We start from the raw sequence: 15550 nt of genomic DNA, 5'->3' as shown, positions 1-15550 counted from the left end.
TTGTTAACTCTATACAACAAACACCATGCAGCCATTTCTGGGTGCTGATTCAATAGGAAGGGCACAGCATTTGGAATCAGAACGTCCAGGCTTGAACAGCAGCCTCTGAGCAGCTTACGACTGCCAAATAGACTCAAACAGACCACTTGAGCCCCCATCACAAAATGAAGGCACTAGTTGACTGTACTCATTCAGTCAGTCCATACTTATGAAATATCTACAAACAGTACTCTCGGGTGCTGAGGAAACAATAGTGAACAGGAAATGGATGTGGGTTTGAGGTATGTGACAATTTAGTACAGGAATCGGAGAAGTAAATGGGCAACCATAATAGAGTGTACAAAATATGGTGACTGGAATTAATGCAAAAATCAAAGATCTGTATGAAATGGCTCTAAAAACTGGGAAGCACTGTAAAAAATGTATTCCGTAATATTATTATTCTTGACAATAGTGCTAGACAGACTCTAAATCTCCAGGACTTTTCTTCAGGCTTCTGGCTTGCTGATGGCAGCTATGGGTCAATGTGTGTGTCAGACACGTGTATGTGTCTGCTGTATGTGCTGTTAGCACCAGGTTCTCTGTGGTCTGCTAATCAACCACAACAGAGTGTCCTGGCACTGATATGGTCTGCTCACAATGGGGAGCTTTATGGTTGGTGACGTCACACACATTTCATGGATCCAAACTGTATTGGGGCCCTGGCTGGCGTAGCTCAGTGGATTGAGCTCAGGCTGTGAACCAAAGTGTCACAGGTTCGATTCCCAGCCATGGTACATGCCTGGGTTGCAGGCCATGACCCCCAGCAACCGCACATTGATGTTTCTCTCTGTCTCTCTCTCTCTCTCCCCCCCTCCCTGCCCTCTCTAAAAATAAATAAATAAAATCTTAAAAAAAAAAAAAAAACAACTGTATTGGCTTGTGATGCTGCCTGAGATGTCAATTCCTTCATTGAATATGCACTACACGGCAAACATCAGCCAAGCACTATTCTGTGAGGCCAGGGTACAGAGACAAACAAGATGGTCCCTGGTCTAAGGCGATCAGTTTAGTGAAAAAGACACTAGTGCACTAATATGATGAGGAGTTATCATGAATGCTATACTGTATATAATTAGAGTGATCACATAATTTATCACTCAAACCAGGACAGTGAAGGAGGGGAACACCACTAAATTCACACCTGGGCCACTAATGTAACAGGTGAACTGAGATGTATGGTTCCTATGTAGAACATAGAGGCCAAATTTTTGCTCAAAGTAGTGACAAATGAGTGCCAGAACCAAAACATATTGATACTGTAGGCAAATTTGATGTAATTCATATTTTTGCATTCCATGAAACTAGTTACCTCTTTTTAATGGTTCTTAGCAATATAGACTTTTCTTTGCATATTAGACCCTAAAGACATCTGCGGATTCTAAGATTTTGAGCTGAAAATTACATAAGAATGGTAATCAGATACCAAAGCCTTTTTTATGGCAGAAATTCACATTACAGTATTGAAATTTAAGTTTCCGTGCCAATATCTACACTTCTGCTTAATGGCCTGCTCTTTAGGTTTATATTAAACAGTTATCAAAAGGAATTCCCTCCTCAGGCTCTAAATGAACTGTCTTTCCAAGGGCTTTTTAATATAAGCATTTAAAAGCATTCTCTGAGCTATCCTAGGGCTAATCCAAATTAAGTTCTCATTTTTAGACTGGCTCTTTCTGTTCAGTGGTAAAAGAACTTCTACTCTAATGTGCACAAGCATGGAGGTGACCCTCCTGTTAAGATGAACTGGAAGAGGGACAAAAAACATCTTGGAAACATCCATTAGGGCGTTTGGAAGTCATATCCTGCCTAAAGGGTTCCCTTGCCAAACCTGCAGGTAATTTCCCACACGAAATGCATTTTCAAAGTCAAGTCCCATTGGATGAACTCCCATATCCTAAGAAGTGAGCTTCTGTTCATGAATCTGAAACTATGCTCGGTGAGTCTCTTACCCACAGCCTGCCTGGCAGATATCTCATTACATAGCTGACATGACTCCATTTTTTTTAAGAGACAAATGCTTAGCCAACCTTTGGCTTAGAGGAGAAAACATATCTCATAAAGATGATTTTGACTCATTCTACATGCCATATTTCAGATGAGGAACTTAAAACATGAAGGAGAAAAAGTCCAAGTTGGTTAAAAACAATTCCTTCTCCCAGCTCTCTCCCAAACCTAAAAAATAATCAGAAAGTAACCCAGCCTGCTTTTGCAAAAATACAAAAAATTCCCACCTCCCCCTACCAAGTATATCAAACAGTATAAAATTTCTGGGTCACGTGTGTATTAGGAATCTTCTACATTTCAGTGTCTACTATCCACTATAAAAGGAAGTGTATAATTTTTCAGCCTTTTCCAGGAAACACTAAAAATTTTGGGGAAAAAATTTCTGAAAATATATTCTTGCAAAAGAAAAATGCCATGCTAAGTTATGGCATAGCAGATGTCCTTTCTTCATGACCAGAGGACAGCAAACACTTCCTTCAGTGTCACCAGCATGCCACAGTCCTGCATCTTCCGGCACCCCCTACGCATTCAGTGTACGTTCCCCATGAGATGCCTCCCAATGTGTTTGCTATCCCTTTGGTCATTAACTGTTTATGAATTCCGTCAGTTGCAAGCACGACCCTTAATGCCTAGATTTTTCCTGCCTAACATAACACTTAGTCACTTATGAAGCACCAAAAAATAAGAGTTAGCCCTTATGTCACCTAAATAGCCTTAAGCAGGCAACAGCCCTTTGGGCTCCTTTTACTTGGGAAAAGGAAAACTTTTAAAGAGTTATAGCAACATATGAATGCCAAGCACACTTGTTCTCTGGCATCCTTCCTGTAGCTCCATATCGTATTTGAAATGCAGTTAAATCACAGGTTTACACTTAAGCTTACTTATCTCTGATAATGGACTTGGACACGTATCAAAGAACTTGCCCACGTGTACTTATCAGTCCTGACAGGTAGTAGGCTTAGGAGTTCAATATGGGACTTTATTGTTCACGTGTTTAGAAACTCAGATGTACCCTATCAGCAAGTATTTGGATGAGGGCTCCAATTACTTGTGATCCCAGGTAATCCTATATTGCTACAGGGTTGCCTGGTTATAAAGTACAGATTTAAAATCTGCTCATGATGGATAATTTACAACCATGGGATAGAAGTATATGTCTCTATCTATAAATAAAATATATGAATATCCTTTGACTTCTTTGGGGCATAGGGAAGTTTTTCTCTTCAATTTTTATATTAATTTACTGCTTTGAATGGATATTATAACAGTACATAAAACTTCCAAACAGTGTTAAAAGGCATCAGTACAAAAGGGCAGATAGGAAAAGATAAGTTTCCCTTTTCCACTGATCCCCACCTCCCCTAGAAGTAACCTTTGTTGTTTCTTGTATTTCCCTCTAGAGATATTACATAAACATACAAATGTGTGTGTGTGTGTGTGTGTGTGTGTGTGTGTGTGTGAGATTATGTATGGTGTGGTAGTGGTGGTAGTGGGGGGTGTGTGTGTGTATGTGTGATTACTCCCTCTTTAAAAACAAATAGAAACAAGCTATTCACATTGTTCTGAACACTCGTTTTCCTCAATACATGCTGGAGATTGCTCCCTCAGTACACCAAGAGTTGTACCGTCAGTTCTTTTCAGTGGAGATGTGCCACAACTTACTCAACTAGTTCCTTACCAACAGACATGTAGGTTGTTTCCTACCTTTTGCTTTGGAATAGGAGCAGAATCACAGAGCTGGAATAAAACAAAAGAGGTAGTATATAGATATTGATGTTTAGCTCCTACCTACTGTCATCCTTTTTCAAAAATACTATGTCTAAACAACATGAGCCTATTTGGGAGAAAAGGCTGTGAGCTTTCCTGCTGCTACACATTGGAAGATAAAACCTCTCTCTCTTGTTGACCTAACAACTGGTTTCTAAAGTTGATGCAGTTTAGGTGTGGCCCACATGCAGCCGGTGGGGGAATCTTGGGAAGAGGCTCTACTTAGCTTTGCCAAAACCCAATTCCTCATTTTGGGTGGATGAGAATCAGTACCCAGGCTGCTTCCACCAAATAAAAATTCTCTGCAGGGTAAATCTCTTAGGTTATGGAAGCCTAGTGTAGAATGTAGGTCAAGGTCATCCCTCCTTTCCATGAGGCGTGAGGCAGAACTCTAATTCTGTTGGGACTCTAATTTAGGACTTACACAGGCCTTGGACAAAAAGAATTCCCCAAACAGTGAGGTGGTGAAAAGTGTGTGGAGCTGAACTGCCTGAACTTTGGGCAAGTTACTTAACCTTCACATGGCTCAGTTTCTTCTCTGTAAAATGAGGAAAGTACTAGCTCCCTCAGAGGGTGACTGTGAGGTAAGTAAAATAACGCATATGTAAACTGCTAAGCAAAGTGCCTGAACTTAGTAAGGGCTCAAGAAAATGTTTACTATCATTAATAAAATACCCCAAACCCATTTTTTGTTTCTTTTGAGAAATATCTTAGCCCCACCAAAAAATACATCTGTTGTCAATTCTGATGAATTGGCATGCTTTCCTTGAGTGGACAGCTGAACTGCACACATTTTTGTCTCCTTTGTTATGGCTGCTATAGGTAGCTCAGGGAAGTCTGATGCTGAATTATTCTCTTCTCTCAGCCTTTGCTGTTATCTTTTATTCCAATTTTACTTGGCTGTGTATGCATTTTGAAAAAAGAGTAATGAGCCTCATGTTTTTGTTTGGTTATCAACAATGCTCAGAGAACAGCTGTTACCAGATACCTGGCACATGTAACACATTTGCTTGCACTGTCACCCAACTGTGCTCTAAACACACACATGTACAGAACTTGTCAGCACACAAAGACTTGAAATAAAAAGCAAATGCCTGCACTTAGTAAAGGCTTAAAATCTTGAAAATGCTGGCCTGGATTTCGCTGGCAGCAGGAGACAAGTGTGTGTGATGGCTGCCTGCATAGATTTTGAGATGGATACGATTCCCAAGCTATAAAGCCATCCTTTAATAAATGCATTGAAATCAGTTCAGCCCTTAGGGGAACGATTATACCTGGATGCCAAGCAATAAAAGGCAGGAAAGGGAAAAAAATTAAGAGGAAGTTCAATTCCCAAATTGTAAACCTAATAGCAATTGGAACTGCAATCAGTTGATACTAGGACTGTGCCTATGCCAGAGATAAAGGCTGGACTTGCAAACATCCTGCTGCTGCCTCTTCAATTTGGAGGGAAGTGTAGTGACAGCCAGATGGCCAGCTTTGGAGGGAAAATTTTTAGTTTTGTTTTTATGGCAGAAATGAGCAAATGTAAGGCAATTTCACAAGTATGAAAAAACATTGCTTACCTGAGATTAGAGAGTCATGGAATGCTTAAGGAGAGATTAGCACCTCTGCCAACATACTTGAAGTCTGAAGAGTTGGCTCTAGAAAGCCTGAAACTTTGGAAGAAAGAAGGAGTGCTATAAAACTGTGTGCCCTCCCCCTTTCCTCCTTGTGATGGGAGAAAGCAGTAACTGCCTCCCAGCAAAGGAAGGGCTGTATCAGTATTATCTCTGAGTATCAGTCAAATCTCAGAATCAAAGTGGCTCACATCCGGGGCTGCAAACCATGACTAGGAATGAGGGACTAGTCCTCATGATGATGAAAGACTTGCTGGCCTGGGGGCTTATTCAGGCCTCAGTCCAAATACAGGTTCTGCTGCCTCCCAGCCCTGTGATCTTGAGGAAGATAATGCATGTAAACCCCCTAGACTAGTGCCAGGCAACAGTAGATGGTCACTAAACCTTTATGCCTATGTGTTTCTTCCCTGGAATCCCCGTCTTCATCCTTTATATTCTCTGTCCTTTGTTACAGTGCTTTCCAACTACTTCCTGCTCTTCTCTCCCCCTCACTTTCTCTTACACTGTGGCCTGCCTGACCTCTTTTATTAGGTACTCATCTGCTGCTCCTTTTCTCCCACATTCTTCTGAGCTCCCCAAACTTGCCTGGCATCTGAATTTGACTCATATTAGGGAATGAAGGGTTGGAAAGACAGAACATCATGGAGTTGTTTCAGCCTCTTTCTTACCTGTAAATTGGGGGTTAATAACAGTACCTTATGCATTATGATAATTAAATAAGTAAAGACTTGTGAAGTTCCTGGCATGTCAGTGCTTAATGAGTGTTAGCTCCCATCATCACCACTACCACCCTAGATTTTATGGAGACTTGACATCCGCAAATACACAGCGTGGGGCAAAGATAGGCTTACAGCCGTGGGTACGTGAAACACACTTTATTCTTGTAGTATTATTTATTCATTATTGCACTATTTTCTATAGGAACAACTGTACACCTACTTTTGCCCCGCCCTATATTTGCAACCTTTGAGAGCAAAATTTGTTCTCAGGGGTGTGAATCAGGCCATGGAGGATCAAACTAAGATGGAATTTTCCAGCTCAACATGATCCTGGCAGAAGAACTCATTCTTACCCACACTCATAGCTTTTGGACAGTGTCACTACCAGTTGGAGACTTGTGCACAGCTCATGAGCTGCCTGCTCACTGCCTTGCCATTTCCGGCAGACTGCCAGAAGATGCCACCACCCAGCAGCCTCTGCCCGAGAAGCTTCCAGAGCTGCTGAGCCAAAAGATGCACCATTTGTGCATGTTCATAGCTCTCACAGAAGAGAAGGGGCCAGTCCTTTCAGATTCCTTTTCCTCTGGTTAATGACTTAATCACATTCTAAGATGCACTCCTTACAACACTGTCATTAAAATGAATGGAGGCCAAGCCCTAGCACACCAGTGTTTGCCGTGTCCTCTAATAATTTGTAATGGGTACTGATAATAAAATCTTTTCCCCAGAAATCTGCTTTTTAAAAGAATCAAAAGAAGATATTTTCTTCATGTTTTAAAACTATAAAAAATGTTATTCTCAAAGGAGCCAGTCAGTTAACTAAGAATAAAATAAGAAAATCTGCAACAACCATTTGGACTGCAAAAAGGGACATTTTTCAGAGGATATGTAAGGAACCACTGGGAACAACAGCAACAAAAGGAAGCACAGATTTGCCGCCTAGAGTTCAGTGAAGCCACTAAATCCAGGTAAGAAAGGCCCAGGAGAGTGGACATCTGTGGTCTGGGGCTACCTCCCCTCTGGAGACCTCCTCTTTTCCAGTCTCACAGTCCATGTGTTCTGCGTGTGCCGAGTCAAGGATGAAGAGGCGATTCAGGCCTAGCTCGGCAGAGCACCACATACTCCTGGCCAATTTTTTTTTTTTAATTTTAACTCCTAGCCAATTTGGATCAAGAGAAATAAGATCCAGACTACTGTTCAAATGTTTGGGGTACAGAGGTTCTTCCTTCTAAACTCACAGTTTTAAGAATGTTACAAATCCAGCCCTAGCTGGTGTGGCTCAGTAGACTGAACATTACTGAAGAAGAGATGAAGCCTGCAAACCAAAAGGTCGCCAGTTCAATTCCTGGACAGAGCACAAGCCTGAGTTGCAGGCTAGGTCCCCAGATGAGGCATGTGAGAGGCAGTCAATTGATGTTTTTCCTCACACATTGATGTTTCTCTCTCTCTTTCTCCCTCCCTTCCTCTAAAAATAAATAGATAAAATCTTTAAAAAGAGAGAGAGCTAAGTCCAGCTGGTGGCAACCATCTTGCGATCAAAAGCAAGCACTCATCCAAGAGAAGAGTCAAAATAGAGGAAAACAGAGCTGAGAGACTGAAAGAGCTGGGTTCTGATGGCAACATTTGAGCACGTGGATCCATCCACACCTGAAGTCAGATGTTCTTGTGCTTCTCTAGTACACAGGTGAACCAGGAAGTTTCATTTCTGCTTGAGTTAGTTGGGCTGAGTTTTCTGCTACTTGTAACTGAGAAACCTGCTTGATAAATTTGCTTTAGCTGACAACATAGGGTCTCATATATAACAACTCCTTGTACATGTAAAAGATGTCACATTAGGGATGTTTATACCAGTATCCAGTTTCCAAAAACAGGTGAGAAGGAAGGAATAGCCAACTCTTGTTAGGGTCCAGAAAGGCCCTGGTCTGAGAGGGAGGCAAATATTCTGAAAGTAAATGTCTGACAGTAACTTCAAAGTGTATTGTCATGTATCAGCTACAGTTGAATGGCTGGGGACCAGTTCTATTGGGTTGGCCAAAAAGTTCATTCAGTTTTTTTCCACAGAATAAAAGACACATTTTTCATTTTCACCAATAACTTAATTGACTTGGAAACTTTGAGTATGTTGGCTATCTCCTGCTTTTGGCTTCTAGAGGGTAGTGGCCAGGGGTGCTGCTAAACATCTTTCAATGCATAAGATGGCTCCACAACAAAGAATTATTTCGCTAAAATATCAACAGTACCAAGACACTTCACAAACCACCTTTGATGCATTTGATCAGTCACAGCACCTTCCCCATATACCACACAAATTTTTTTACGTTACAGTTGTATTTTTACCTTTCTTGAAATAATAAAGCATAATATGCTGAAAATGTTGCGTATTTCCTTCCATGTTCAAAACTAAAATGGCTGCACAAAAATTCACCAATTTGATAAGTTTTTTTAAATGCACATTGATATGACAGCTGTCACAATACACCCTAACAAAATTGTTTCAAATGAACTTAAACACAACTAAGCACTGCTACAGCCACTGTACATAAAAAATTAAATGAACTTTTTGGCCAGCCCAACAGAATTCACTTATAATTTGAGAAAGAGAATGAACATTACTGATCTGAATGAAAATAAATAACAGGCTTACTTTATCAGGTTTAGCACAGTAACTGAAGGCTAAACATAGCAACTCTATGGAGTAAAAATAAGCAGGAATTTTCTGTAAGGTTATATGATGGCTATTTATACTTTGTCCTTATTAAGCCCACTATGAACCTGGCCTGTACCAATTGTCTCTGAGCTTCTCTATCCATTCTGAGCTCAGGGCTGTTTACCTGACTCAAGGTAAGCACCACTTGCTGAAAGCTGGAAGTGTCAGAATTTGCTGGGTACGCTTGGTCTTGGGTTGTAACACAGACAAGAGGAATACAGCTTATTTTCAAATCTATGTTGTTGGCTTTTTATAGGATAAAACTCAAAGCCAAAAGGATGCAGCAGAATGTTGTAGGGCCTTGTGTGACACTTAGAAATAAAAACAGGCCCTTTGCAGAAGAAAATCTGGGCTAAAAAAAATAGAAGAGTTCCAGATGGTGAGGCCTTTTTGACTGTGAAGCAAAACTGTGATGAAAGTGGAGTACATTTCAGGCAAGTTAATTACACAAGATAAATCGATAGAAGATGTTCCATTGGGATCCAGCTAGCATGGAATTCTGGAACGGGAAGCCAACATTATTAGGCTTTCCCAGCTTTAGCGCCTAAAGAAGCAAAAATCATATTGACATAAGAAACTAAACAATTGTAATGTAATAGATGAAAAACATATGTTCAGACAAAGTCAATTACAAGCAGCTCCCTGCACGCGCCCTGTATGTTCCTGTCTCTGAGGCTTCTCCTACTATTCCCAGGATACTCCAGGTACCTTCTGTCTAAACTCAGCCCACCTTTCAAGACCCAAGTTCAAATGCCAATTTGATCACAAACTCTTCTTTGACCATCCTAGCTCAAAGTCATGTCTCCTGTTGGGGAATTTCAGTATCACTTTATCCTACAGTATGTGTTATGATTTATATTGCATATATTAATAATATATTACCGCTATATATTATATATTAAAGTCTTTTATTATATCTGTTATCTCTCATTATCAAGGGCACTATTGCCATCTAACTCATCATGAATAGAATGGGCTTTACATACGGAAGATATTCAGTAATTCCTGTTGAATGAGGAATACTTTGGTTGCGGAAAATTTAAATGCCTTGAACTCAAGTAAGGAAAAAGGAGCACAGGAAGCCACCTTTCTAGTGTTGCTCCAACGATGTCCTTTTTGCTTCTCTTTGCACATTGGAATGACAGCAACTGGGCTCTCTGTGGTGGGGACCACGGGTGCTCACCATTCTGGAGGGCAAGGTAGAATCTTAACCCAGCTCCAGTTAAAAAAAAAAAAACAACCCTGAAAATATTATAGTTGACCTGGCTTGGTCATGAGCTCCCTCCACTCCCTATACTGTTACCAGAATTGTGGTAGAAAATCTGTACCAGTGAAGGTTCTCCCTCTAGTAATTTTACGAACAAATCACATTAAATTATTTAAGTATCCAGGTTTTTATTTTAACCCATGGAAATCTTTCTAAGATATAGCACACCTATTTTTTTCCTTCAAAAGTAGAATATGAATTACTGTCTTGTGCTGTCATTTAATTATGACCCAAGGCATTGTTGGGTGTTAAGGGTGGCTTGCTCTTTATCCAGACTTCTGTATTATTACAGTTCCCGTATTTTTTTTATTTTTTATTTTATTTTATTTTAAAGATTTTATTTATTTATTTTTAGAGAGGGAAGGGAGAGAGATAGAGAGAGAGAGAGAGAGAGAGAGAAACATCAATGTGCGGTTGCTGGGGGTTATGGCCTGCAACCCAGGCATGTATCCTGGCTGGGAATCAAACCTGGGACACTTTGGTTCCCAGCCCGCGCTCCATCCACTGAGCTACACCAGCCAGGGCAATTCCCGTATTTTTTTTGAAAGTTCCATACCATACCTCATTAGCCATTACAGCTGAACCTTGAACAACACAAGGGTTAGGGGCACCAACCCCTAAGCAGTCAAAAGTCTGTGTATAACTTTTAACTCTCTCCCAAAACCTTACTATAGCCCCCTGGTATCTGCTGGGGATTGGTTCCAGGACCCCCTACAGACACCAAAATCCATGCATGCTCAAATCCCTTATAGAAACTAAAGTAGAAGAGTGCATAGAATCAGCCCTCTGAATCCACAGACTCCCAACCTGAGATTGAAAATACCGTGTTTCAGTCCATGGTGGGCTGAATCTGCAGACAAAACCTGAGAATATGGAGGGCTGACTATATATTCACTGAAAAAAAATCACACATTAAGTGCACCAGCACAGTCCAAACCTGTGTTGTTCAAGGGTCAACTGTATTAACCTCCTGTTCTGTGAGTAAACAGAGGGGAGCGCTCTAAAATACTGAACAACAGAAAATGTAGGAGCCAGATTTGTTACTGTGTGCAAAATAAGGTATATATCTGCCATGGCCAACCTTGGGACCTGTTGTCTCCTCAGTTCCTATGGAAAGTTTTGTAACCCAGCCCCCTCGGCCACAGATGATTAGACTATAGAAGCACCTGCCTCAGGGCCTCTGGTCCACAGACTGGCCACCAGCCAGGGACCGGGCCAAGCAGAAAGCTAGCTTAGTCAGTCTGATTCTCCCTCTCAGGAAACAGGGCTAGGAAACAGAGGATTAAATTCTGTGGAGAGTAAAGCCATGAGGTAGCACTGGGGCCTATATGTGGGGCCCTGACAATCCAAAGCTGTAGACTCAGAAGCCATGGGGGGAAAAGGAGGCCTTCACTGAATGGTGGGAAAGAACAAGCCAGGTGCGGAATCATCAAGTAGGGGCAGCTGCATGCTGAAAGGGCCAACACACCAAAGAGCTGAAGGGTGCTGATGCTCAACTTCATTCTGGGGCTGGCTTTCTTCCAAGTGACCCCACCTGCCCATAGCTCCAGCTCTTTCCAGCCTTTCCTGGGCTCCTGGCTTGTGTTTCTACCCCGTATTCTCTCAATTTCCCAAGGAAACCTCAGGGGTCCAACCAGGCAAGAAACCAGAAGGTGTGGGCTTTTCCAGCTACTCAGAACTGCTCTGGTGCTCACTGCCGTGGTGTAAATAGGATTGCTCTAGACTAGCTGGGGGAGGCATTGTGTTACTCTGTAACTGGGATATGACAAGATCCCCCTCGCACACTGTGAGGATCAGCACCTCAATAAAACCTTCCAAGGGCATTCATGTCCTCAGTTATTGTTAAAACAATTTGACAATAATTACAGCAGGTAACTTTTATTGAGCATTTATTATGTGCTGGAAGCCATGCTAAATGCTTTACATGAACAACTTCATTAAATCCTCACAACCACCCTATGAAGTAGATACTATGTATTATCTACTAAACAGATGAGGCTTACAGGTATCACAGAACTTCATGGCAACAAAGCTAATAAGCAGTGAAGTTGGGGTATGAAGTCAAATAAGTCTGTCCCAGAACCCACTCTTCATACTGTGACAGACTGAATAAAGAAAACCTGATTTTTACCAAAGACTTTATGAGGTGACATGGAAGAGGATATATATCACACACCACATAGGAGAAACTCCATCAAGTTTCCTGTTATACAGCTTTGTTCTCCAGGGTTCCTCCCCAGCTGACAACCCCCTCATCTGTGCGCCCCACGCCCAAAAATCTCAACCAGTATACCCAGCTCAATGAAACCAAAGCATGACCCTCAGGAGTCGCGAGTCCACCCCCAGCTTGGCACAGACACACATTCCAGTCCCACAGCTACCCCACAGAGCAAAGACAGCCCCACACGATGTGCAGGAAAGCAGTCTTGAAAGGATCCTGTCCTTTTCAGAGAAGAGGGGAATCTTACAAGGTAGCAAAACATAGATCTCCTCATTTGAGCAGAGATGGTGCTTTCTTTCCCTTCTTTTCTACAAATTCTCATATTTCTAGATGAATCTGGAGTAAAGCTAAGCATAAGGCTGTGGCGGCACACGAATAGGGTTCTGCCTAATATCACATTGCTCTCCTGTGTGGAGGCTGGCATACTGTTTACATATTTATGTTCTAAATAAGGGTCTTAGGTTTCTGCTAAACCTTTTGCACATAAAGACCTAATTCTTCCCAAGGTGTGCCAAGTTCAGTGAATTTGCTTACGAGGCGCACCAAAATTATGAATAAGGCTAGCAGCTGACTCTGAGTATCAATAGCAGCACCAAAGCTTGACCAGTAGAGCTCCCAATGGCCCAGTTCAGAGCAAGCAGTATTCAACATATCAACTCCATTCAGGTTCTAATAAGCCTGCCTTTGTTTCACCTCTGGAATTGGTTATTGCATTGTACCTTGAAAAGAACAAACTCAGGAGCTGACATTTCTGGAACTGGAAGAAGAGTCTAGAAAAACCAGCCATGTATGCAAAGAAAATTACAGCAAAAGAGTTTCTTTGTAATGATGAAGCAGGGTGCTGGTTTGTGGGCATAGGATCTAATTGACTTGTGAAGTTAAAAGCAAAACTTAATAGCTGGCCTGTGAGGAAGAGGGAATTTAACTTAGAATTTCCTTATAGATCAAGAACCAGAAAAAAGAGCCCTCACCCCTACCCAGAAATTTGGGTGTTGCATGAAAATTTACTAGCAAACCTTTCTTGACCCATGGTGAGGCACAGCCTCTTTTCACTTATTTTCATGGCTACTCCGATTCAGAGTTTAAAGAACTAATTCTCAAGAATTTTCCTTTTCCGCTTCCTGGGGTAGGGCCAGGAAGCAACCCTTGAAGGTATGAATTAAATTTCAGCTGAACAAGATATTTGGTGTAGGGCTTTATATAAGAAATTGTTACAGATTTTTCATCAAGTATTGTCCTAACAGAGAACCGTCCTAATGAGAAATTGTGGTGGTGGTAGGGGAGGGCGGACTTCAAAAATGCAACACGTTCAAATGATCAAATTCCAACCTTTCATTCCTTTCAATATTTTTTTCTCTCTACATCTTTCTTACAGTCCAAATTTTAATTATTTTGGCATCTAAAATGTTAGATCCATAGAGACTTCTGTGGGGAAATAAACAAACGAACACTTGGGACGTTGAGCCATCTTTTCTTTTATAAGCCCAATGTTTGATAACTGGCCAAGTGTGAGACATAGGAAGTCTTCTGGCTAATGGAATAAAAAAAGTTGCGTCATAAAACTAGCACTCCCCCTCCCCCACTCTCACTAAGCTGGACAAAGGCAGGCAAGAAAATTAGAAGATGAAGTGTAAAGGTTAATGAAACCCCTGGCCACACAAGGTAAATGGAAAGGACCATCCATTCCATCATAAATATTTTTGAGTGAATGGCCAGGCCACTCACTCACTACTGACATACCCCCATGTATACAGATTTCCCCCATCTGGGCTGTAAGAGATTTGAGAGAAGAGTGTTTTTTTTTTTAGTTTCTTTCCCATGCCTGGCACAGTGTCTTTAACAGGATTTAGTAAACTGACTAGGAAGGTTCTGTCTGTCTGATCCAGCCCATTTTGAATGCTGACATTCACAAGAGCTCTAGGGAACAGGCAGGCTATAGCAGGAAATATTCAACTGGAGGTGCCATATTCCAAAGGGACACAAAAGATGAAGGTAAGTTTGTGTTCCTTTGAGATTTAAGAAAGGGTAGGGTGTTGTGGAAGAGCAGTTAGTGGGCATTCTTCTGCAAAAATTACTTAATTGCAGCGGTCATTTGGGACAGTGCCGGGTCTAACTGCTGTTTGGAGTGATCACATTGGCTATGTTGGTCACTAGCATGCGGATCTCGTCTCTGCTGGGTTCGCATGTCCAGGATTCCCATGACTCCACTTTTTGACTTGTGATCTCCTGCCAATTTATTTTCACTGAGACAATTGCACATTGTTAAGTACTGCCATGGGATGACTAAGGACATATTTCCTCTGATTCCACTTTCACACAAAGGGTCAACAGAAGAAAGGGAAGAAGGATGCATGGTGTGAGAGGGTGGGGCTGTTTCTCCCCCAGAAGAAGCAGAGAGTTATATGGCCCTGCTAACCATGAGGTCTGTGCTGTAAGGCATGAAGTTGGGAAGTTAAAGAAGAATAGGGACAGGCTTCTTCTGAAATAGAGTTGATGTCAATACATTTATTTGAAGAAACTTCTCTTGTGTTTCAGCTTTCACTTTTCCAACTTTCAAGTCTTTTTCAAGTCAAAGCGCTGAAGGTAACAGGGCTTTAATCATCCTTGTCAGTGATGTTTGACATGACATAATGAGGGCCTTGCCAGTTTCATTCTCCCATTCCATCCAGGGTGCCACTATCCTTAAATTCTAATCTGTAAGTTTCACCCGCTTAGATCGTCAAAGGTTCTGAGTACAGTAGTGAACAAAATAAAATGAACAGGGTTTTCAACTTGCTTAAAACCTAAGATGATTTCCCTCCATTGTTTCTGCTTTAGTCACTAAAAAACAAAGCAAAAGCCATCTTTTCAGTGTGCCTAATAACAAAGAATGTCACTTCTATGCTTACAACAGAAGCTGAGGAGCATTTTAAATTTACTAAATTGTTCCTTTTTTCCTTAGCAGGAAGCAAGTGATCTTACTGTCTAGAAGGCAGGGGATAGTGACAAATACAGGTAATTTAAGTAGTGCATTTGAGGTTACCAGGGCAACTGCTAATTATTATTGAGTAACTCTAATATATCTCCACAAAGGTCAGGACTTAAGGTTTTTCCATTATATATTATGCTTTAAAAATGCAGCTTTTAAAGGAAATTGGGCAGATAGCAGATACAGAATGACAGATGAAGATCAGGTGAAAGAACTATATATAGCTCAAGAAAAACTGA

At 41.3% G+C, this 15550-nt stretch overlaps 1 protein-coding gene across 6 annotated transcripts in view; it reads right to left on the bottom strand.

Annotated features, from left to right (window-relative positions):
- ARHGAP26 (Rho GTPase activating protein 26) overlaps positions 1–15550 on the bottom strand; it is a 409289-nt gene that overhangs the window by 46511 nt on the left and 347228 nt on the right. Inside the window, exon 21 of one of the 6 annotated variants that reach the window (XM_036014072.1) lies at positions 9188–9354. The exons of the other annotated variants lie outside the window; for them this stretch is intronic. Coding sequence (XP_035869965.1) covers positions 9342–9354 — 13 coding nt within the window. The 3' untranslated portion in view covers positions 9188–9341. Of the gene's footprint in view, positions 1–9187; positions 9355–15550 lie in introns of those variants that run through there. 6 annotated transcript variants of the gene reach the window in all.

The sequence above is a fragment of the Phyllostomus discolor genome, chromosome 13, assembly GCF_004126475.2.
Source record: "Phyllostomus discolor isolate MPI-MPIP mPhyDis1 chromosome 13, mPhyDis1.pri.v3, whole genome shotgun sequence".
Lineage (NCBI taxonomy): Eukaryota > Metazoa > Chordata > Mammalia > Chiroptera > Phyllostomidae > Phyllostomus > Phyllostomus discolor.
This window is presented reverse-complemented; position numbering and strand designations above follow the sequence as displayed.